The following is a 22,247-nucleotide window of genomic DNA, read 5'->3' on the forward strand; positions in this document are numbered from 1 at the left end:
AAAAAAAAAAAAAAAAAATTTGCAAACGTAGAGAAAAATACTAGTGTACTGTTAATTTTGAAAAGTTAACATATCAGGGTGGCACCTGTAGCTTAAGCAGCTAAGGTGCCAGCCACATATACCAGAGCTGGTGGGTTCAAATCCAGCCCGGGCCTGCCAAACAATGAGAACTACAGCCAACAAATAGCTGGGCATTGTGGCCAACGCCTGTAGTCCCAGCTACTTTGGAGGCTGAGGCAAGAGAATTGCTTAAGCCCAGGAGTTTGAGGTTGCTGTAAGCTGTGATGCCATACCCAGGGGCTATAGCTTGAGGCTCTGTTTCACCAAAAAAAAAAAAAAAGTTAACATTATCAAAAGTTAAAAACAAGTTTAAGTAATCTGGACAAAAGCTGATTCATGTAAACATATATACATTCGTGATACCCTTTTGGTCCTAGTTTTTTTTTTTGGAGACAGAGTCTTACTTTGTTGTCCCCGGTAGAGTGCCACAATGCCATAGCTCTCCTGGGCTCAAGTGATTCTCTTGGCTCAGCCTCTTAAGGAGCTGGGACTACAGGTGCCCATCACAATGCCTAGCTATTTTTAGAAGCAGGGTCTTGCTCTAGTTCAGGCTGGTCTTGAACTTGTAAGCTCAGGCGATCCACCTACCTTGGCCTCTCAGAGAGCTGGGATTATAGGCACAAGCCACCTCGCCCAGCCCCTGGTCCTAGATTCTAATGTGAACCTTTAGAATAAAGTATATTGGCCAGGCATGGTGGCTCATATCTGTAATCCTGGCACTGTGGGAAGCCGAGGCAAGTGGTTCACTTGAGCTGAGGAGTTCATGACCAGCCTGAGCAAGAGACCCCCATCTCTATTAAAAACAGAAAAACTAGCTGGGTGTTGTGGTGGGCATCTGTAGTCTCAGCTACTTGGGAGGCTGAGGCAGGAAGATCACTTGAGACCAGGAATTTGAGACTGCTGTGAACTAGGCTAATGCCATAGCACTCTAGCTGGGCAACAGAGTGAGATTCTGTCTCAAAAAATAAATAAAAAAATAAAAAAGTGAAATTACATCTCTAAGACTCACTTTCAATCTCTGGTTATCAACACAACTAAATAATTCTCTCCTAATGACATCAGAGGAGTTACCTGTGAAATCCCAAGTACAAAGTGTACTCCGTAAGGGCAAGGTTCTCTGTTACAAGGTTGTAGTTTTGGGGAAACTTCGGCTCCTGCACAGGTGGGATCAAACATGTTTCTCTGTCCAAACCTCAAAGAAGTTAAGAGGAACAATAAATGGCTCGCCATAGACATCTACCTTGGTTCCCAGGCTCCCCTTACTCTCCTTTAACTTCCACATTGCTACCAGTGATATCTTCTTACATTACTCCATTGTCTAACATCTTTCGGCTTTTGTCTAAAGAAATACAGTTAATACTCTTTTACTCTTTCAATCACCAAAAATTGAAAGGAATAATAATGTAATTTGTTCATGTAATAACAATGAATCATTCATATTTGTTCCGTGCCTTTTCTGTACTGACTTGCTTTTGAGCAGGTATCATATTTGCAATTAGAAGAGTTATAGGGCGGCACCTATGGCTCAAAGGGGTAGGGCGCCAGCACCATATGCCAGAGGTGGCGGGTTCAAACACAGCTCTGGCCAAAATAAATAAATAAATAACAAAAATTTAAAAAAAAAAAAAAAAAGAAGAAGAGTTATAAAACTAGAAGAAAATATACTAAAGTTATATTTAGTATATCACACATTATATTACTAAAGTTAAGAGTGGTCTGCTTTGAATGGTACAATTATGAATCACTTTTTACTTCTCTGTATTTTTAAGTTTTCTCCAATCCAGTCCCAACTGCTTCCTCCCCAGACCCGTCTCCTCCACTTCCCACCCCCCACACCTGCTCCTTTCTCTAGCCACACTGAGCTTCTCACTATCCTTAGTTAAGACTTCCCATAGCTTTGTACCTTTATACTTGGTCTTCCCTCTGTATAAAGGAACACTCCTGCTCATTTGACTGTAAAACCCAACTTGTCTTTTAAAGACTCATTTATGAAGATCTCCAACTTCTGCAGAATTATTTATTCCCTTCTCTGTGCTCCCACAGCTTAGCCCTATATTGTATTATAATGATCTGTTAATACATCTGCCTTCTTCTGAACCCTCTGATTTTAAAAAGGATGGAGACCACGTTTTATTCATTTTTTCTTTTTTTAGACAGTCTCAAGCTATCGCCCTTGGTAGAGTGCTGTGGTGTCACAATTCACAGCAACCTCAAACTCTTGGCTTTAAGTGATTCTCTTGCCTCAGCCTCCCAAGTAGCTGGGACTACAGGCGCCTGCCATAACGCCCAGTTATTTTTTTGCAGCAGTTGTCATTACTGTTTAGCTGGCCCAGGCTGGGTTCGAGCCTGCCAGCTTCAGTGTATGTGGCTGGCACTGTAACCACTGTACTACGAGCACCAAGGCTGTTTTATTCATTTTTATACAGAATGAGTGAATGTATGAATACCCAAGGCCGCTGCCAGATCCAGAGAGAAGGTCTCACTAAAGCACTTTTAAGGACTCTTTTTTTTTAAAGTCTGTCTTTAAAAAATCTAAGTAGTTCTCCTTTTTGCCTCATCTTTTTTTGAGAAAGAGGTGCTTTGAGAAAAGGGATAAGAGAGTGAACGGCTTAGACCATTACACATATATACAAACACTGTTTTGAGAAGCCTACCTCTCATGTGTACATTTTTAATTTTTCGTTCTTCGTCATTCAAATCCTTCAGGGCACAGTAAGTGGGATTAAAGGTGAGGAGCCGAGAGGATCTAGGTTTGCAAAACGGCTGGCATAGCTTCAGGAGAGCAGCACCCAGATTCAGAAAGAAGGCATCCGAGGCATACATTTGGAAGAAGATTTCTGGCATCTGATTCGCCCAAATCTTGGTGCGGCCTGCATTTGCATGCAAACAGTTTCCAAGCCAGGACAAGATACAGTGTTTGGTTTCTGGAGAGAGCTGGAGTAAGTTCTTCAGCATCTGGTAGATCTTTTCATGGAACTGAGCCATGAACTGTTTAACCAGAAAACACAACCACAGAACATTCCAGTTTCACAATCCTAATATTTTTTACTCCCAAACCTTAGTAAACTGGCAGTTTCTGAAAATATGATAATCTTCATCTTTCCCTTTACTCTCCCTGTGCCTTATCTCCTGGTTCTGATTTTTTAAAAAAGCCTATTTCTGGGTGCTTGTGACATGTTTTCTGATCAGCTGCCAAATTGCAGACACATTAGTTTTAGAGCAGGGGTTAGGAAAGTTTACAGAGGTAGGGAACCTGCAGCCTTAAGGCCACATGTAGCCTTCTAGGTCTTTAAGTGAGGCTTTTTGACAGAATCCAAATTTTATAAAAGAAATCCTTTTAGTAAAAGAAGTGTAGCAGAGAAAGATGAAGCTTTTCTTGCCTCCTCTGATGCTTAAAAAAGAATAGTCTTGAAATCAGAAGGCCACAGGTTCCCCTCAGGACAAGTATTTTTGGCATTGCTTGCCATATGGTCTCTGTAGCAATTATTTAACCCTACGATTGTAGCAGGAAATCAAGCCATAAACAATACATATACTAATGGGCGTGGCTGTGTGCAAAAAATTTTATTCATGAAAACAGGCCAGATTTGACCATTGCTGTAGTTTGCCAACCCGTTTTAGAGAGCTGTGATGATTAAATGGTTAACGAGAGACTTAAACTATCCCCCAATTCAATCACTTCTATGTCTCATGTTGACTAGACTTTTACGTGGAGAAACCCCAATTAGAGAAGACATACATAGGTGGAGGGAAAAAAGAAAAAAAAACTGGTTGATAAGCTAGAGTTTAGTCAAAAAAATTTAGGGGAAAAAAAGATTTTAAGAGCTCCAGTTGTAAGAAATAGCTCAGAGAGAAAAATGAGGGTGGAGGGGAGGGACAGTGCTACAGTGTGAGCAGAGAGGAGCAGCAGTTGATCCTCACCCCACACAAAGACTTATCCTCTGCTCTCAGAACATGCTAAACAGAGGGCACTTTCTTTATGTGATTATGGTAAAAGTCAACCAGATGGATTTGCTTTCCTGAAAAGGCACAGTCTTATCTGTTCTGCTTCCTGAGGAAACTAATATAAGATCAGGGGCTAGGATACCCCTGGCAAATAGTTCCACCTGATGGATGTTGGCCTCTTGTACTTTGATCTCCTGCGGACTGGAACGGGATGGATTCAGGAAGTAGCCATGATTTTCTACAACACCTGGAGTCTTTAATAAGCAAGAGATATTCAGAATTACTCCCAGTAAGGTCTTCTGGTACATCTGCCCATTGCTAGGTTCCTTGGGCTGAATGTATTCTACAAAAACCTGTAACAGAAGACAAGTCCTACTTACTGATCTGTATTGTGAGATAGGGGGCTAGGGTTAAAGGGCCTCAAAGAGTTAAGTCTGTACAATAACTAATCTATCTTTCTCTTACTCTATAGGTAATACTTGAGTGTCCTCAGGATAGGGAATCACGAAGTAAGCTATCTCCAGCTAACTGAACATATACCACCTTTCACACCTACCTTTGCCAAATCCTTCTGCTTAGTGAAATAAAGAAGAATATCCAGATATGCATACAACAGGATCTGGCACAGCTCTAGATCTTTTATTCGGCCCAATAAAGTATCAAACACTGGAATCATGACTTCTGGAAATGTTCGAACTTCCTCATCCATTAACAAGGCTTCAATGACCTCTTCCAGAAACTCAGTTACATCTTCAAAATCTAACAGAAGATAAATGAGAGAGAAAGGAGGCCTGGGAATCATTATATGCCTATACACGCTGGCCCTTTACTTCTGATAATTATTTTTTTAGAGTTGGTGGGGGTCTAAGCCAGGCCAGAGTGTAGTGGACATTCATAGGCGTGATCATAGAAAACTATAATGTGAATTCTTGGGCTCAAGAGATTTTCCTCCCCAAGGCTCCAAAGTAGATAGACCAAGAACTATGTGCCACTGTGCCTAGCTTAATTCTACTGATATTCAACCTCAAAGACAAAGGTGTGATCTTTCTTCCTTAATTTATACCAGAACCGCAATGACTCTGAGACTTTCTAGAATCTCACTCTGTTGCCTGGACTAGAGTGCCACTGCATCAGCCTAGCTCACAGCAAACTCAAACTCCTGGGTTTCAGCTTCCTGAACAGATGGGACTGCAGGTGCCCGCCAGCGTGCCCAACTAATTTTTTCTATCTAGTAGAGAGGGGGGTCTCGCTCTTGCTTAGGCTAGCCTTGAACTCCTGAGCTCAAGAGATCCTCTCCTCATTTCAGCCTCCCAGGGCACTGGGACTACAGGTGTGAGCCACTGTGTCTGGCTGTAAAATTTTGCCGTGAAATTTTAAATTTGAAAATCAAAGTGTAGATGCTCACAGATCTTGCTGAGGTACTCACGGGCTCCTTGGATGGCTTCCAACATCAAATCTACTAGCTGCTCATGGATGTTTTGGTCTACGTAGATCTCTGGGGTGAGGAGAACTGTTCGGGTATTGGATACAGTGAGGTTCCTGCACTGCACTGCAAAGGGTAGCAGGTTCTCTGGAACTTTGGTAATCTGCAAAGAGCATGAAGTAGAGAGGAAAGAGTCTAGCTCTATCATCTGGGTAAACACAGTGAAAAGAATGGAAGCAAGAATGTGTGCTAAGATAGTATCGGTTTCTAGGGATGCTTGAAAATGCAAGAGAGACTCATTCTTTGGCTTAAGGGATAACCTACCTGTTAAAATCCCTATCCTCGAAGTGTCAGGCTTAACCTACTCTAATATTTACACTCCAGGGGAAATGAATTTATAAGACCTATTCTAAAGGTGTGATTTCTAAAAAGGTTTGGCTCTCTCTCACCTCCTTCTGCCTTCCTTCTCTGCTTTCTTTTCTCTCTCTTCTCTTTCCCACTCTCTCCTTATCTCTCCCTCCTCTTTTCTCTCCTCCTCGGTGCTGCTCTGCAGCCTCCCTCCCCCCACCAATAAAGACCTTTTGTACAAGCAAAAAAAAAAAAAATAAATAAAAAGGTCTCTAGAGAGAAGAGCAGGCAGTGAGAGGGGTGGCCCCATAGAGAGTAAAGCTTTAGAAGACAAGCTAAAAATGCCTCTGATATCTAGTTCCAAGCATACTATAATGTATATAAATGGACATAAAATACATTAATCCAATTCCGGTTTACATATGAAGTCATACGGTATTCAAAGAGGATTATTCCTTTACCTCTTCCTTGGCTCTTTGGAAGCAGGAGTAAAGGTAGCAAAAGATGTGCTTCTCCCCTGCATCTCGATCAGCAGAGAGATTTAACGTTGTAGAAGAAGTCATATTAATCAAGTGGTTGCCTGGATCTTGAAGTAATAAGCGGGCGAAGAGGGCCTATTAAGAAAAACAAAAACAAAAACAGTTAAACTATTGCAGTCTTATATAGCCCCAACACAGAGTAGGTATTAAAAGACTATCTGTTGAATGGTGCCAAGAGTCAATTATTAAACTTCTTTTTTTTTTTTTTTTTGAGCCAGAGCCTCAAGCTGTCCCCCTGGGTAGAGTGCCGTGGCATTATAGCTCACAGTAACCTCCAACTCCTGGGCTCAAGCGAGTCTCCTGCCTCCGCCTCCCAAGTAGCTGGGACCACAGGCGCCCGCCACAACGCCTGGCTATTTTTTGGTTGCAGCCATCATTGTTGTTTGGGGGGTCGGGCTGGGGATTCGAACCCGCCACCTTAGGTGTACGTGGCTGGCGCCTTAGCCGGTTGAGCTACAGGCGCTGAGCCTAAACTTCTAATTGAAATCTGCTATTCTGTGATTGCTGATGTTAAACTTAACAAACCATAGGTTGTCAAGTGTTTTCCCTACCGAAGTTTTATGTCCTTAATGTTAATCAGGCACCAGTAAGGTACAAGGTAGTCCTTTGGTTTTTGAATGTGTTACAGTTTGAATATCAGTCCCCTCCAAAGCTCATAGTGAAATCTGATCCCCAGTGTGGTATGCTGGGAGGTGGGGCCTAGTGGGAGGTATCTGGGTTGTAGGAGTGGATCTGTCATGAATAGGTTTAGGGCTGTTCTGGCAGGAGGGAGTTCTCACTTGAAAAACTGGACTAGATCTCAAAGTGGATCAGATTCCTGCAGAGTGGGTTGTTATAAAGAGAGAATGCCCCTGAGTTTTCCCCTCCTCACAGTGTCTGCCTCTCCTGTGACCTTCTCCACTATGTTGTGACACAGCATGAAAGCCCTCACCAGAAGCCAGGGCCAGGCCCTTCAACTTCTCAGTCTCCAGAACCATGAGCTAAATAAACCCCTTTTCTTTAAAAATCACCATCTCATGTACTCTCGTATAGCAGCACCATGGACTAAGAGAGAAAGGATATGAAGAAAAAGAGATGGGCCTTGCTTTCAAGAACTTAAGTGTCTAATAGAGGAGATAAGACAGGTACATAAAAATGTCACGACATGAGACAGAAAGTGACAATTCCCATAAGAGATGCATAGAAAGATCACTCTAGGAAATCAGGGAAAGAAATGACAACTCTTATCTGGTAAAGCTTTGTAGATGAGATGGCATTTTAACTGCTTCTTAGAGGACGGATAGATTTGGACATGTGGCCACAGTTAAGTGGGAAGATTCCAAAAGAGGAACACTACAACAATGTAAGAGGTGGACTTAAGTGAAGCCAGAGAATGGTGAGCAGAGTTCAGCTGCACGGCTGATTTTTCCTGAGGGCACATGTTAGAAACATAAAATGGTACCTGCTCAACATTACTCATATCAAGCCAGTCTTGATCTTCTAGCTCTACTGCCATTTCTTCCAAATACACACATCGGCTGGGGATGCCATTCCCGCTTTTCAAGCTTGGATCACCTGGAAAATGGTTTTAATCTGACAGGTTAAGGATAATTTCTGTCTTACAGAAAACTGATCTTGACAGCATTTCTCTTGAACACCAAGTATGACTCAGGTAATACTGATACACAAAATAGCATCTAAAGATTGAAATCTTTTTTTTTTTTTTTTTAGACAGAGCCTCAAGCTATCCCCCTAGGTAGAGTGCTGTGGCATCACAGCTCACGCAACCTCCAACTCCTGGGCTCAAGCGAGTCTCCTGCCTCAGCCTCCCAAGTAGCTGGGACCACAGGCAGCTGCAACAATGCCTGGCTATTTTTTGGTTGCAGCCGTCATTATTGTTTTGGCAGGCCTGGGCTGGATTCAAACCCACCACCTTAGGTCTATGTGGCTGGTGCCTTAGTCACTTGAGCCACAGCCGCCGAGCCTGAAATCTTAATTATAGCCCAAGAATAGGGGGAAAGGGGAGAGGGAGGAAAGGGAAGGGGGGAGGATAGGTGGAAGGAGGGTGATTGGTGGGACCACACCTATGGTTCATCTTACAAGGGTACATGTGAATCTTTCTAAATGTAGAATATAAATGTCTTAACACAATAACTAAGAAAATGCCATTAAGGCTATGTTAACCAGTTTTATGAAAATATTTCAAATTGTATATAAAACCAGCACACTGTACCCCATGACTGCATTAATGTACACAGCTATAATAAAAAAAAAAAAAATTGAAATCCCCCCCGTCACAGAGAATGGGCTTTGTTATAAATCTTTTGTCATGACATTTAAAGATAAATCCCGTACATTAGTTAGTAACTTTAGGATTTAACTTCAGAGGGAAAATATTGTCTGACACCTCTCAGGGCTTCCACATGAATATCTAGGTTGCCTCTGAGAAGAACGTGGGTCGGCCACTATTCCTATTTCCTTTTTAAGGTAGTAATGACAAATAGCTCTATGGTGTAGTCAGAACGAAAATGAGAATGAAAGTTACATCTGTGTCTAACTACTATTTTGGGGTCACACCAAAAGCTTCACTGAAATGTAAACTCTGTATTCCATGGAGTACAGTGTGTGGGAATGCACCTAATTATTATTAGATACAATAGGTTTCTAAGAGCAAGTTCCTAGCCCAAGCCCAAGTAGGAAGAGTAGAATAATGAATAGATTGGTACAAGTCTCTAACTTACTGTTGTCCAGAGTAATGAGGAAGATCCTTTGGATCATGTGATTGATGTTGAGTTGCTCACATATTTCCTGCTGCGACCGGAATGAGCGGCTAATTTCAGCCACAGAATAATCGAATTCATCCAGGCTCTCTGATACACTATTATCCGAGTCATCTGGGCTAGCTGGGAGTTCATCTGCCAGAAAATACAAACTGTTAAATGTTATACCCCTCTTTTTAAGAAAGAACCAAGTATACTATCAAATATGATAAATGTAATCAAGAGGAGGATAATTTCAAATATAAAATGAATTAATCATCTAATTAGTGAATATTTCAAGTCAAGGAAGTTAAGCATAGGTTCTGAAATCCCTGGCTAGAGATCCTACCACATTTTATAAAGTCAAAGTTTTATTATTTCTACCTATAATTATACTTCACACTGGCAAAAACAGCAATATTTTATCTTCCCTACAGAATTTTAGTGAACAAAGAATTACCTAACAGATCAAAATCTCTTTATTTTAAATGTATGGCTTTTTTCTTGATTTAGAGACCATATTTATTGTAATAATTCCAAACTGTACAGGAAAATATGGTATAGACGGTTTCCCCTAAACCAATGCCCTAAAGACAACCACTCAAGTTAGCAGTGCTCCAGATTTTTTTCCTATTCTGGTGCTAATGTTCCATTACTATAATCTTTTTTTGAAAAACGGGCTATCACATACCAATGCTTTTCAGTTTGCCTCTTGAATCAGAATCACTATCTTTCTCTGTTAGGCCATTTAGAGGCCCACTTTGTTCTTTTCTTTCTTTTCTTTTTTTTTTTTTTTTCATGGCCTGGACCACAGTTCATACCTTGTTCTTTTCAATAGCTGCACTGGACTGCATCTTTTGTGTGCACTGTGATTTTTGTAGTCACTTCTTAACTGATGAACAACAGGGTTGTTGCTCATTTTTTAGACTTTTAAATCCTGCACTGAATACAACTTAACCTTTCAGTCACTTCTGTGTTTCTGTAGGATAAATTCATAGAAGCAGAACTACTGGGTGAAAGAGCTTGAAAATTTAAAAAGTTAACATTCACCTCCACTTTACACTCAGAAAGACTGCTCAGATTTATGTGCTAACTCAACAGTACATGAGTGAATGCCTGTTTAAATTAACAAATGTCACAGGTAAGGTAAAAACTTAAAATTTTTTCTGAGACAAAGTCTTGCTATATAGCACAGGCTGGAGTGTAGTGGCATGACCACAGCTAAAGTGATCCTCCTGCCCCCTCCGCCCCCCACAAAAGTAACTGGGACAACAGGTATGCACCGCTATGCTGGACTTTCAGCGTTTTGTTTTGTTTTTTTTTTTTTTGAGAGAGTCTCAAGCTGTCCCCCTGGGTAGAGTGCCGTGCCATTACAGCTCACAGCAACCTCCAACTCCTGGGCTCAAGCGAGTCTCCTGCCTCCACCTCCCAAGCAGCTGGGACTACAGGGGCCCGCCACAACGCCCGGCTATTTTTTGGTTGCAGCCGTCATTGTTGTTTGGCGGGTCCGGGCTGGGGATTCGAACCCGCCACCTTAGGTGTACGTGGCTGGCGCCTTAGCCGGTTGAGCTATAGGCGCAGAGCCTCAGCGTTGTTTTAATTGACATTTTTCTAATGATTGGTGAGATCAGATCATTAGGTTTTTAAAATCATCTGATTATATCTAAGTGGTTTGTCACACCTTTTGTTCTTTTCTTACTCTAGAACAAAATAGTTCTAGAATAAGAATTATTCTATTCTAGTTTGATATTTTTTTCTTATTGGTCAAATCCTTTTAATTTTTTATAAAGCAACTTAAAAGTGTTTCTCAGGGCTCGGTGTCTGTAGCTCAGCGGCTAAGGCACCAGCCACATACACCAGAGCTGGCAGGTTCAAATCCAACCTGGGCCCTCCAAACAACGACAACTATAACCAAAAAATAGCTGGGGGCAGCGCCTGTGGCTCAAAAGGTTAGGGCACCACCCCCGTATGCTGGAGGTGGCGGGTTCAAACCCAGCCCTGGCCAAAAACTGCCAAAAACCCCCAAAGAATTGGCTTGGTGCCTGTGGCTCAAGCGGCTAAGGCGCCAGCCACATACACCTAAGCTGGCAGGTTTGAATCCAGCCTGGACCCGCCAAACAACAATGACGGCTACAACCAAAAACTAGCCAGGTGTTGTGGCAGGCACCTGTAATCCCAGCTACTAGGAAGGTGGAGGCAGGAAAATCGCTAGAGCCCAAGAGTTGGAGGGTGCTGTGAGCTATGATGCAACAGCGCTCTACCCAGGGGGACAGTTTGAGGGTCTGTCTCAAAAAAAAAAAAAGTGGGTGCTGTGGTGGGTATCTGTAGTCCTAGCTACTTGGGAGGCTGAGGCAAGAGGACTGTTTAAACCCAAGAGTTTGAGGTTGCTGTGAGCAGTGAAGCCACGGCACTCTACCCAGGGCCAACAGCTTGAGACTGTCTCCAAAAAAAAAAAAAAGTGTCTCTCTGAATGGCACCCATGCTGAGTAACTATCAAAGTTGTGTTATTTACTAAAAGCCACATAGGAGTCTGTATCTGCTTTTCCCTATTTACAGAACGGTTCTTCTGAAAGTCCAGGAAAAACTCTCAGAAGTAAGAGTTTAGTAAGAGTGAAGCTCAGTATAGGAGGCCAAGGTTTTGGCAGCGTACTTACTAATTGCTGGTGGAAAACAGGTTGGACCTGGTGGCGTGATAAACTCAGTGTAAACAAAGTAGGATGAGAAGGTGCCAAAATAGTAACAGAAGGGCATGTATCTGACGTGTCCCCACTGCTTGGTGCCTGCAATGCTCCCAATTCTAGCCAGCCTTATGTCTGTTTATAGCCAGAAAGATGACCGTTCTGTCACCTAGCTCCGATACTGTTACGTACTCCTCTGAATTCCTATAGTGACAGAAGCTCAGAGTCTGTTTAGTAAAATTTCCTTCAACCCTGTACTCATAAATTATACTTTCCATTTTCTTGTTTTTCCTATTCTTCACTCATCTTTCTCCCCTACAATCTCCTAATGCAAGATTTCCTATTCTGAGCCTGTATAACAGATATCTGGGAGAGATTTCAGAGCTTAGAAAATCATGTAAGAAGTCAACATTGAATTTATTTTTCCTTGCCTCATCTATCACCTTGTCTACCACTCATCTGTTTTGCCTTACTTTGTTTTTATTCAGTCTTAATCAGAAAGCCAGGCCACCAATCAGCTATAAATCTAAATAGTTTTTTTTTTTAAATAAACAAAGAAAAAATATAAGCATTTCCTCTCTTTCCAAAAGAAAAACAACTATTATTTTTGAAGAAATGAGAATGGGAACAATTTCTGATTTGAAAGATTGTAAATATCCTTAAAAGACTAATATATTTGAGAAACATACCCCCCCCCCCCTTTTTTGAGACAGAGTCACATTCTGTTGCTCCAGGCTAGAGTGCCACGGTGTCATAGTACACAGCAACCTCAAACTCCTGAGCTAGGTGATCCTTCTTGCCTCAGCTTCCCAAGTAGCTGGGACTACCAGCGCCTGTTACAACGCCCGGCTAGTTTTTCTATTTTTAGTAGAGACGGGGGTCTCACTCTTGCTCAGGCTGGTTTCAAACTCCTGAGCTCAAGCAATCCACTCGCCTCAGTCTCCCAGCATGCTAGGATTACAGACATGAGCCACAGTGCCCAGCCCACCCTAATGCTTCTAATCTATATGTCTCCAGATAGAAGGAAGTTGGACTTGATCTTAAATTTGGTCCCAGATGAGGAAAACCATTTTTCTGATTAGTGAGACTATTCTGATTTTTTTTCACATTAAGGCTAACAATCTGATTGATTTTTTCTAAGGAGTCTGTCCTAACAGCAGTAAGCTAAAAAGAGGAGGCCACTCAGTGGAACAGGAGAGGCACTTCACTTGAGAGGGCCTTTGAAGCGCTGAGCTTAAGAACAAATCTCATTTGCCTACAGGTTAACAAGCTTTTCTAATTCCTCCTTATAAATCTGCTCTCTACAGCTGCTTTCTACACCTATACCTACCATTTCAGTTTCCTATGTTAAAAAAATTTATTTAAATAGCTTTTACTAGGTTATATTTTTTAAAAATAAAATAGCTTGACAGCTTTGGGATCACACTGGCATCTGTTACTATGAAACCACCTGTTATTTGATCTTTTTTTACGTAAGGGGGAGGAAGGGATGGAGAGGACCCCAAAATAAAAACCAACCAAAAAAAACCCCCCCAAACCCCCCAAACTTCCATGTAAAACTTAAATTCCAATTGCAATTAAGGACTCAAAGGATACTTAATCTGGAAAGACCCCTTTCTAGGTCATCTTATCTGCTGCTACTGGCGCCTCCACTTACCAGATTGTTGCTTCAGCTGCTCTTTTTGGATTGCTGCGAACTGCTTGGCATCAGCCAGGGAGCCAAAAAGAGCAGCAAAGGGGTTACTTGAGATGTTGTTGTTATTCTCCTGGTCTGTCATTTCACTTTAAGTTATCCTCCATCCAGACCTAGGGGGAGGGGCTACACGAAGGACAGGTATTAGACACAGAAGGATAGATAACAAAACAGCTGTAATATACCAATAGTTGTTCATGTTCCCAATTCTTGAGTATAATACATCTAAAAAGGCTTTGCGTTAAGATTCCCCAATTCCTAGTCCAAAACTCGAGACATTTTTGGCAAGATGGTTACAAACCTATTAACTGGATATAGTGGCCTGATTTGGGAACAGCTAAAACTAAAAAGCCTAGAAAACGTTCAGCTGGACGCATTTATCTGTTGACATTTTTCTATCTGCTATACCTTTAAAAAACTATGTTAAGTAGAAAGAACTACTGAAGTCAAAGAGAGAATTCACTAACTGTAATAATTGTGGCCTTAAAATAAAAATGCTATGGCCTTAAAAACAGTAAGAACCAGATTTCCCACAAATCTCTATGCTGACAGACTGGTTCTTATTCACAGTGGGGAGGACAAGGTGGTACCTGTTCAGACTTCTATGACTTAGGGTTGGAGCTGGAAATTCCTTAGTTGCATATAAACTAATTGAAAGCCTGTATCTTAGATTTGGAAGGCAAGTAAGAACTGGGACCACATTAGCTATATGTTTTCAAAATATCTGGGTTTTCACAATATATTAAGCAATTTATCTATTCATGGGATTAAAATTACTTTTATTTCTTCCACTAAAAACTAAGAAACGCAAATTCCAAATCTCAGGTGTACTGTGTAATATGAAATAGATATAAACCCCAAAGATACTTAGTAGAGATGACTGAGCCTGCATTTGCACTCTTCTGATTACACGTCTTCATTCAAGTCCAAATGAGCTCAGTGGCATAATGGAATATGCAATGGAATATGCAGAGTTCCCTAAAAGGCTTTGCCCCCTTCCTGAAATTTTAAGGCCACAGCATAGAAATACTCCCTTAAAAGGGATGGGAAGAGACGAAAGGGGATGAATATTCTGCTTACAAGGATACTGAACTGTTACGGATATTGAAAAAGGACAGAATCCTTAGAATGGGGGCATGAATGTAAGACAAAAAGAACATCTGGTCTACCTTTCATTTACCAAGGTAAGACCCCTTACAGAATCATGTTAACAAAAGTCAAAAAAGTTACCCTTGTTTACTGGAGGAAGAGAGATTGTAACACTTCTTAACAATTCTGAGGCATCTTCACCAGTTGCTTCCTGCTTCTGTTTTCTGAATAATAGCTAATGGCTAATTAGCTGTAATGACTTAGGGAGACAGTCTAATCTCCTTCCAGCATGATGCAGGGCTTTAATGCTTCAAAGAATTAAACTATTAGATGTTGCTCTATGTATTTTATTTTTGCCTTTTTTCTTTTGGAGACAGAGTCTCACTGTGTCACTCTCAGTAGAGTGCCATGGCATCACAGCTCACAGAAACCTCAAACCTTTTTTTTTTTTTTTTGCGTTTTTTGGTTGAGGCTGGGTTTGAACCCGCCACCTCCAGCATATGGGGCTGGTGCCCTACTCCTTTGAGCCACAGGGGCTGCCCAGCAACCTCAAACTCTTGGGCTTAAGCAATTCTCTTGCCTCAGCCTCCCAAGTAGCTGGGACTATAGATCCCTGCCACTAATGCCCGGCTATTGTTTTTGTTGTTGTTGTTGCTGTTGTCATTGTTGTTTAGCTGGCTTGGGCCAGGTTCAAACATGCCAGCCTGGGTGTATGTGGCCGGCACCCTACCCATTGAGCTATAGGCACCGCCCTTGCCACATATTTTTAATCAAGCTTAATAATGCCAAAAATGGGACAATATCACATTTAGCGTTGGAATTAATAACAGTGAGGTTTGAGAGGGTTTTTCCCTATGTAACCATTGCATAAGCCTATTACTCCTAATTCATGTAGGAATTGCCTCATGGTGAGCTGACCACCCTTCTACTTCCATTCTAAGATACTGTGAATGCCACAGGCATGCAAAAAATGTATTGAGGTCTTTTTTTCCCCTGTTCCCACAATATCATCTTCTCTTTCCAATAGAACACCTCAATTCTTCCTTTGGGTATTCATTCCACTTAAGCCATATGTTCAGAAGGGGTTGATCAGCCTGAGCAAGAGTGAGACCCTGTCTCAACTAGAAATAGAAAATCTAGCCATGTTTTGTAGTGAGCACCTATAAATCTAGCAACCTGGGATACTGAGGCAGCATTGCTTGAGCCCATGAGTTTGAAGTTGCTGTGAGCTAATGACACCACAGCACTCTACCAAGGAATACAGAGTGAGACTGTCTCCAAAAAAAAAGAAGAAGAAAGGCCGGGTGCGGTGGCTCATGCCTGTAATCCTAGCACTCTGAAGGCCAAGGCCGGTGGACTGCCTAGGATTACAGGTTCAAGACCAGCTTGAGCAAGAGCGAGACACCATCTCCAAAAATAGCCAGGTATTGTGGCAGGGAGGCTGAGGCAAAAGAATTGCTTGGGCCCAAAGAGTTTGAGGTTGCTGTGAAGCCACAGCACTCTATCGAGAGTGACATATGAATCCCTGTCTCAAAAAAAAAAAGGAATACAGCATTTTCTAGCCAAAGTGATTGTTTCAGGAGCGGACACAAGGCACCATGAGGCCAAACAGAGTGAGTACCATCTTCAGGCCTGTGGTTGAATCTACAGAAAAGGGGGCTTTTTTCCTGCTTGGTTTGCTAAGCTGGTGACACATAAACTGAGAGTTGCTATTGCCAGTTCTATACCATTTAGAAAAGGCCTAGCGTAAAACTAAGCCAACATATAGAAAAACAGAGTTGAGAGGCTGAAAGAGAAAGTCTTCTGGACTTTCCAGTCATAAAAGCCAATAAATTCTGCTAAATTGCATAAGTCAAACAATGGAAGACTCCAGATTATTACAAAGGACTCATGTCACCTGTACCCTGTAAGTAGAAAGGAAGTTGAAAGCCAGGAAGATAGGACATATGACACAGAGAGGCTCTTAAGATTATCAAGAGAGACAAAGAGGATTTATTGCCATAAATAGCATTATTTCCTCCTTTCTCAATTTTGTATTATCATACTGTGTAAAGAAGCTAGCTTCCTATGACATTTACATTTTTATTAGGACTTCAAACTTTCTACATTGTATTTTTAAGCAGATCTTCTACCTTCCTAGATGTATGCTTTCTTTTTTAAAATTCAGTCTCTGTAGAGATTGTCAGAAATTGCCAGTGCTAACTATATTTCAAGTCATCATGGCAGGGTATTGGGAAAAGTTTTCTATTAGTAATAACTGCACCTCAGATAAACCTCAGATAAACTTTGCAAACTTGACTGTATGCCCTTTGAATATATGTTCATATCGGATTATTCTTTCTGAGTCTGACATTATATATCACAATCACAAAATCCTATTTATCTATTATTATTATTTTTTAGACAGAGCCTCAAGCTGTTGCCCTAGATAGAGTGTCGTGGCATCACAGCTCACAGCAACCTCCAATTCCTGGGCTTAAGTGATTCTCTTGTCTCAGCCTCCCAAGTAGCTGGGACTACAGGCACCCGCCATAACGCCCGGCTATTTTTTGGTTATAGTTGTCACTGTTGTTTTGTGGGCCCGGGCTCGATTCAAACCTGCCAGCTCCAGTGTATGTGGCTGGCGCCTTAGCCGCTTGAGCTACAGGTGCTTAGCCAAAATCCTAAGTATTTACTGAATGACTCAATCTTACATGTACTTAGTTATTCCTTTTTTTTTTTTTTGGCCGGGGCTGGGTTTGAACCCGCCACCTCCAGCATATGGGGCCAGTGCCCACCCTTTTGAGACACAGGCGTCACTCTAGTTAGTTATTACTAAACTACTTATAATCAACAGCATCATTCATGATCCTACTTCAAGCTAAGGGCTTTACTACTTGTCTTGGGTTGCAGTGGAAGGTCAAGTACCAGGCCAGACCCTGTGGCTCTTTGGTATCTCAGCATGTATATAAGGAAGAATGGAAATAAATCTCTGGGGTCATCTCTACTGCCTGTGAAAACCAAAAGTATTTTCATCTGCCTTTCTCTAAGCTCATCTTTTCCACATATATTTCAATTCTGTGCAAACTATTAGAAACAGGCTAATAATGTGTAATCACTTATAGAAAAGATTTGCCAGAAAAAGGACTGATCACATGATGAAAACGTATGTGGAAATGCCAGCGTAGATCTGTTCAACGGACTTGCAAATGTAAATAAGGGTACCTAGCTATTACCCACTCTAAAAGAAAGGTCTGATTGAATGGAGTTGGAGATAACTAATTACCCTTAGCTTTAGTATTCAAGAGTGTCATTGGGGATTTATAATCTCCTATTTTTAACTGCCATACGGAGATGCAACACTATCCTGTTGTCAGCCTTTGGGATGATACAATCGTCAATCCTTAGAAGCTTTTTGAATACGTCCTCCTTGAAAACAAATTTCACTCTGATATACCTGCTTCCAAGAGTATATAACAGCCATCCTACAAAATTCTCTCACCCTCCCTTGATTCAAGCTTTTGTTTCAAAGCAGTGCTGTTAATATTTTAAAGGCCATTGTTAGCTCTCCTGAGCACACAAATGTTTTAACATCAGACTTTGTACAGTTTTGATTTATTTATTTATTTTTTTGAGACAGAGCCTCAAGCTGTCCCCCTGGGTAGAGTGCCATGGCATCACAGCTCACAGCAACCTCCAACTGCTGGACTCAAGCAAGTCTCCTGCCTCAGCCTCTCAAGTAGCTGGGACCACAGGTGCCCGCCACAACATCCAGCTATTTTTTGGTTGCAGCTGTCGTTGTTTGGTGGGTCTGGGCTGGATTCAAACCCGCCACCTTGGGTGTATGTGGCTGGCGCCTTAGCCACTTGAGCCACAGGCGCCAAGCCTTTGTACAGTATAAAAAGAATATCTGGAACACTTCATAAAACAGATTGTTAAAAATCAACCCCTATTAATAAGGTCTCTGTCTTAATGAGCAATACATATGTCAAACAAAAATAGGTATTAGAGGCTCAGTGCCTGTAGCACAGTGGTTATGGTGCCAGTCACATACACTGAGGCTTGTGGGTTCCAACCTGGCCCAGGCCTGCTTAACAACAATGACAACTGCAACAAAAAATAGCTAGGCATTGTGGCTGAAGCCTGTGATCCCAGCTACTTGGGAGGCTGAGGCAGGAGAATCGCTTAAGCCGAGGAGTTGGAGGTTGCTGTGAGCTGTGACACCACGACCCTCTACCAAGGGTGACAGACTGGGACTCTGTCTCAAAAAAAGGTATTAAGTAAAAGTTTTCTTTTTTTCTTTCTTTTTTTGGAGACAGAGCCTCAAGCTGTCCCACTGGGTAAAGTGCCGTGGCGTCACAGCTCACAGCAATCTCCAACTCCTGGGCTCAAGAGAGTCTCCTGCCTCAGCCTCCCAAGTAGCTGGGATCACAGGCACCTGCCACAACGCCTGGTTGCAGCTGTCATTGTTTTTTGGTGGCCCAGGCTGGATGCAAACCTGCCACCTTAGGTGTATGTGGCTGGCGCCTTAGCCACTTGAGCCACAGGTGCCGAACCCTTTCTTTTCTTTCATTTTTTTGTGACAGAGTCTCACTAAGTTGCCCTTGGTAGAGTGCCGTGGCATCACAGGTCTCACAGCAACCTCAAATTCTGGGCTTAAGCGATTCTCTTGCCTCAGTTTTCCAAGTAGCTGGATCCACAGGCGACGGCCACAACACCTGGCTATTTTTTCCTTGTAGATGTCATTGTTGTTTGGCAGGCCCGGGCTGGGTTGGAACCCACCAGCTCTGGTGTATGTGGCTGGCGCTGAGCTACAGGCACCGAGCTAGAGAAATGTTTTCATTGTCATATGTTTCACCCAATACTTTCGAGCCATGCTAATGTGGCAACAAATACGTCCAACACATCTACCTGTAACCTAAAAGGATCTCTTCAAGTCAAAAAGCAAATAGCATTAAATCTAGGGTCCCATTTTATCTTTAGGTGGGATGCCACGTGGAGCAAAAACAATCAATGACAGCAAGACTAAACACATTCTTGCTTTTGGAGTAAAAAACTGATGGCAAAGGAAGACTCATCAAAGAATAGCCCCCGAGCTGTGGTCACTCAATTTTAGAAGTGTCTTCAAAGCCCTAGGGAAAACAAGGCAGGATGCCAGGAGAATTAGGAGTGATGAACATAAGTCATTTGCCTTAAAAAATGTCAACACCTTGGCATATGCATTCAACTGGTTTGATGACTACGACTCATGATTAATTTTACCTTTTTGGCATCTAGCTATTTACCGTTTACTCTTAAAATTTTACCCTTCCTGTTCCTTAAAGGATTCGCAGGAAGGAGGGACTCCCACCCGTTCGGTACACGTTCTAGAGAAAGGAAATCAAAAGAAAATGCAAGGACAGTATTGCGCCTTTTGCAGGAGGGGCTTGGCAAAGTGGAGGAGCGAAATGGAGAGAGAGACACCAGAAGCTGGGGCACTGTAAGGGGTTCCAAATCTGACAGGGTCGAAGTTCACGAAGGAGAGAATCCCTAGTCAAGAAAGCACAGGAGAAGGAATTTGGAGGCGATAAGAGCGCAGAGGTCTAAACTGGCATTGGACTAGGGGAAAATGTCCCACAGTCGATTCACCGACCCTCTCCCCTTAAGCTGTTTTCTCTCTTACCAGAGCCTGAAGGGCCAGCAGCGACGACACGACAAAGTCTCAGTGGCCGAAGGGTTCCCACTTCCGACTCAGCACCGCAACCGGAGCTGACATCATCACTAAGTGCCGGGGCTTGTGGAAACTAATCTCCGCGCCGGAAGCAGGGTGTGTCGGCTAGCGAGAGCAGCGGGCGCGCAAACAGCCCTGAGGCGCATGCGCCAATAGCAGTGGGCGGGGCAGGATGGCAGAAAGAGGCTTAGGGATCGGGTTTGGGGGTGGTAATGAGGTCGACGTGGTTGTTAGGTTTGGCGCTTAGTGGAACATAAAGCTGGGTCTTGGAAACCGGTGTGTTGGAGTATGGAGGGCAGAAAAACTTTCTGATCTCTGGCTCTGTTCGCAACTTTTGTGGGCTTCTGCTTTCTGTTTTCCCCACCAGTCTTAACACCTGTTTGGAGCTGCTTATGTTACTCTTCGTAGATTATTATAATCTAAGAAACAATAACAGCAATAGCAAAAAAATTTAAGAACGTGTTAGGTGCAGGGCTATATGCTATCTTTGATTGGATTTCTTTCTTTCTTTCTTTCTTTTTTTTTGAGACAAAGTCTCACTTTGTCACCCTAGTAAAGTGCCATGGTGTCTCACAGCAACCTCAAACTCTTCAAACTCTTGGGCTCAAGAGATCTTCTTTTTTTTTGCAGTTTTTGGCCGGGGCTGGGTTTGAACCCATCACCTCTGGTATATGGGGCCAGTGCCCTCCTTTGAGCCACAGGCACCGCCCTCAAGACATCCTCTTGCCTCAGCCTTCTGAGTAGCTGAGACTACAGGTGCCTGCCCCAACACCCGGCTAGTTTTTAGAGAGGAAGTCTCCCTCTTGCTCAGACTGGTGTCAGAACTCGTGAACTCGAACAGTCCACCTGCCAAGGCCTCCCAGAATGCTAGGATTACAGGTGTGAGCCACCACACTCAGCCCTAGATCTGTTTTCTTATCTATAAAGTGGAGACAATATACATCAGGGGTCCTCGAACTTTTTAAACAGGGGGCCAGTTCACTGTCCCTCAGACCATTGGAGGGCTGAACTGTGGGCCTGGGGATGAGTCGGCTGTGAAGCAGGACAGGCAGCGGCAGCAGAAACACCCGGTGGACTGGATAAATGTCCTAGGTGGACTGCATGTGGCCTGCGGGCAGTAGTTTCCCAAATATGTTAAGAGCTGGTGCAAGTCAATAAGAAAAAGATCAAAGTTGTGAGCTTATATTTCATGAGAAGGAAAAACAAATGGTTTACTATAAATTTTAATAAGAAAAATGTAAATGTAAATTGCACTGGGATGCCATTCAAGTTGGCACAGTTCAAAAATTTAATAATACACTGATGAAACGTGTGAAAAAGGTTTGGGGCGGTGTCCATGGCTCGGTGCCTGTACACTAAGGCTGGCAGGTTCGAATCCGGCCCAGGCTAGCTAAAAAACAACACTGACAACTGCAACAACAACAACAACATAGCCCAGGTGTTGTGGTGGGCGCCTATAGTCCCAGCTACTTGAGAGGCTGAGGCAAGAGAATTGTGTAAGCTCAGGAGTTTGAGGTTGCTGTGAGCTGTGATGCCACAGCATTCTACCCAGGGCGACATAGTGAGAATCTGTCTCCAAGAAAAAAGAAAGATAAGGCACTTTTGTTTATTGTTATCGGTAGTGTATGTTGATACAACTTCCATGAAGTGCAACTTGGCAATATTTAACAAAATTACAAGCATAAATACAAGTGCCTAAAATTCTATTTATTTGTTTTTGTTACAAATAATGGTATGCACGTTCAAAAAGACATTATTACAACTAAAACCATAGAACTTTAAAAACTATAAAAAGAAGACCCTGGAGAAAAATCCTTGTGACTGTGGGTTTGGCAAAGATTTCTTAGACATGACATCAAAAGCACAATCTATAAAAGAAAAACTGATTAAATGTACTTCATCCAAATTCAAAGCATTTGTACTTGAAGAGACACCATCAAGAAAACGAAAGCACGGGCGGTGCCTGTGGCTCAAAGGAGTAGGGCGCTGGCCCCTATACCGGAGGTGGTGGGTTCAAACCCAGCCCTGGCCAAAAACAGAAAAAA

At 42.5% G+C, this 22,247-nt stretch overlaps 1 protein-coding gene and 1 non-coding gene across 2 annotated transcripts in view; both read right to left on the minus strand.

Moving 5' to 3' along the window:
- Positions 1 to 20,248, minus strand: part of UBE4A (ubiquitination factor E4A) — a 47,719-nt gene extending 27,471 nt beyond the window's left edge. Inside the window, exons 1-10 of the mRNA XM_003796852.3 lie at positions 20,155 to 20,248; positions 13,389 to 13,550; positions 9,036 to 9,209; positions 7,757 to 7,869; positions 6,238 to 6,390; positions 5,432 to 5,591; positions 4,562 to 4,764; positions 4,167 to 4,358; positions 2,715 to 3,048; positions 1,132 to 1,252 (exon numbers count right to left, since the gene is read on the minus strand). Coding sequence (XP_003796900.1) covers positions 1,132 to 1,252; positions 2,715 to 3,048; positions 4,167 to 4,358; positions 4,562 to 4,764; positions 5,432 to 5,591; positions 6,238 to 6,390; positions 7,757 to 7,869; positions 9,036 to 9,209; positions 13,389 to 13,509 — 1,571 coding nt within the window. The 5' untranslated portion in view covers positions 13,510 to 13,550; positions 20,155 to 20,248. The remainder of the gene's footprint in view (positions 1 to 1,131; positions 1,253 to 2,714; positions 3,049 to 4,166; positions 4,359 to 4,561; positions 4,765 to 5,431; positions 5,592 to 6,237; positions 6,391 to 7,756; positions 7,870 to 9,035; positions 9,210 to 13,388; positions 13,551 to 20,154) is intronic.
- Positions 16,681 to 16,827, minus strand: LOC111727494. The gene has a single exon (XR_002775046.1). It is a non-coding gene; the product is annotated as a U4 spliceosomal RNA (small nuclear RNA).
- Positions 20,249 to 22,247: the final 1,999 nt, after the last annotated feature.

This window comes from Otolemur garnettii, unplaced genomic scaffold (genome assembly GCF_000181295.1).
Source record: "Otolemur garnettii isolate 467f Iridium unplaced genomic scaffold, OtoGar3 scaffold00108, whole genome shotgun sequence".
In the NCBI taxonomy this organism is placed as follows: Eukaryota; Metazoa; Chordata; class Mammalia; order Primates; family Galagidae; genus Otolemur; species Otolemur garnettii.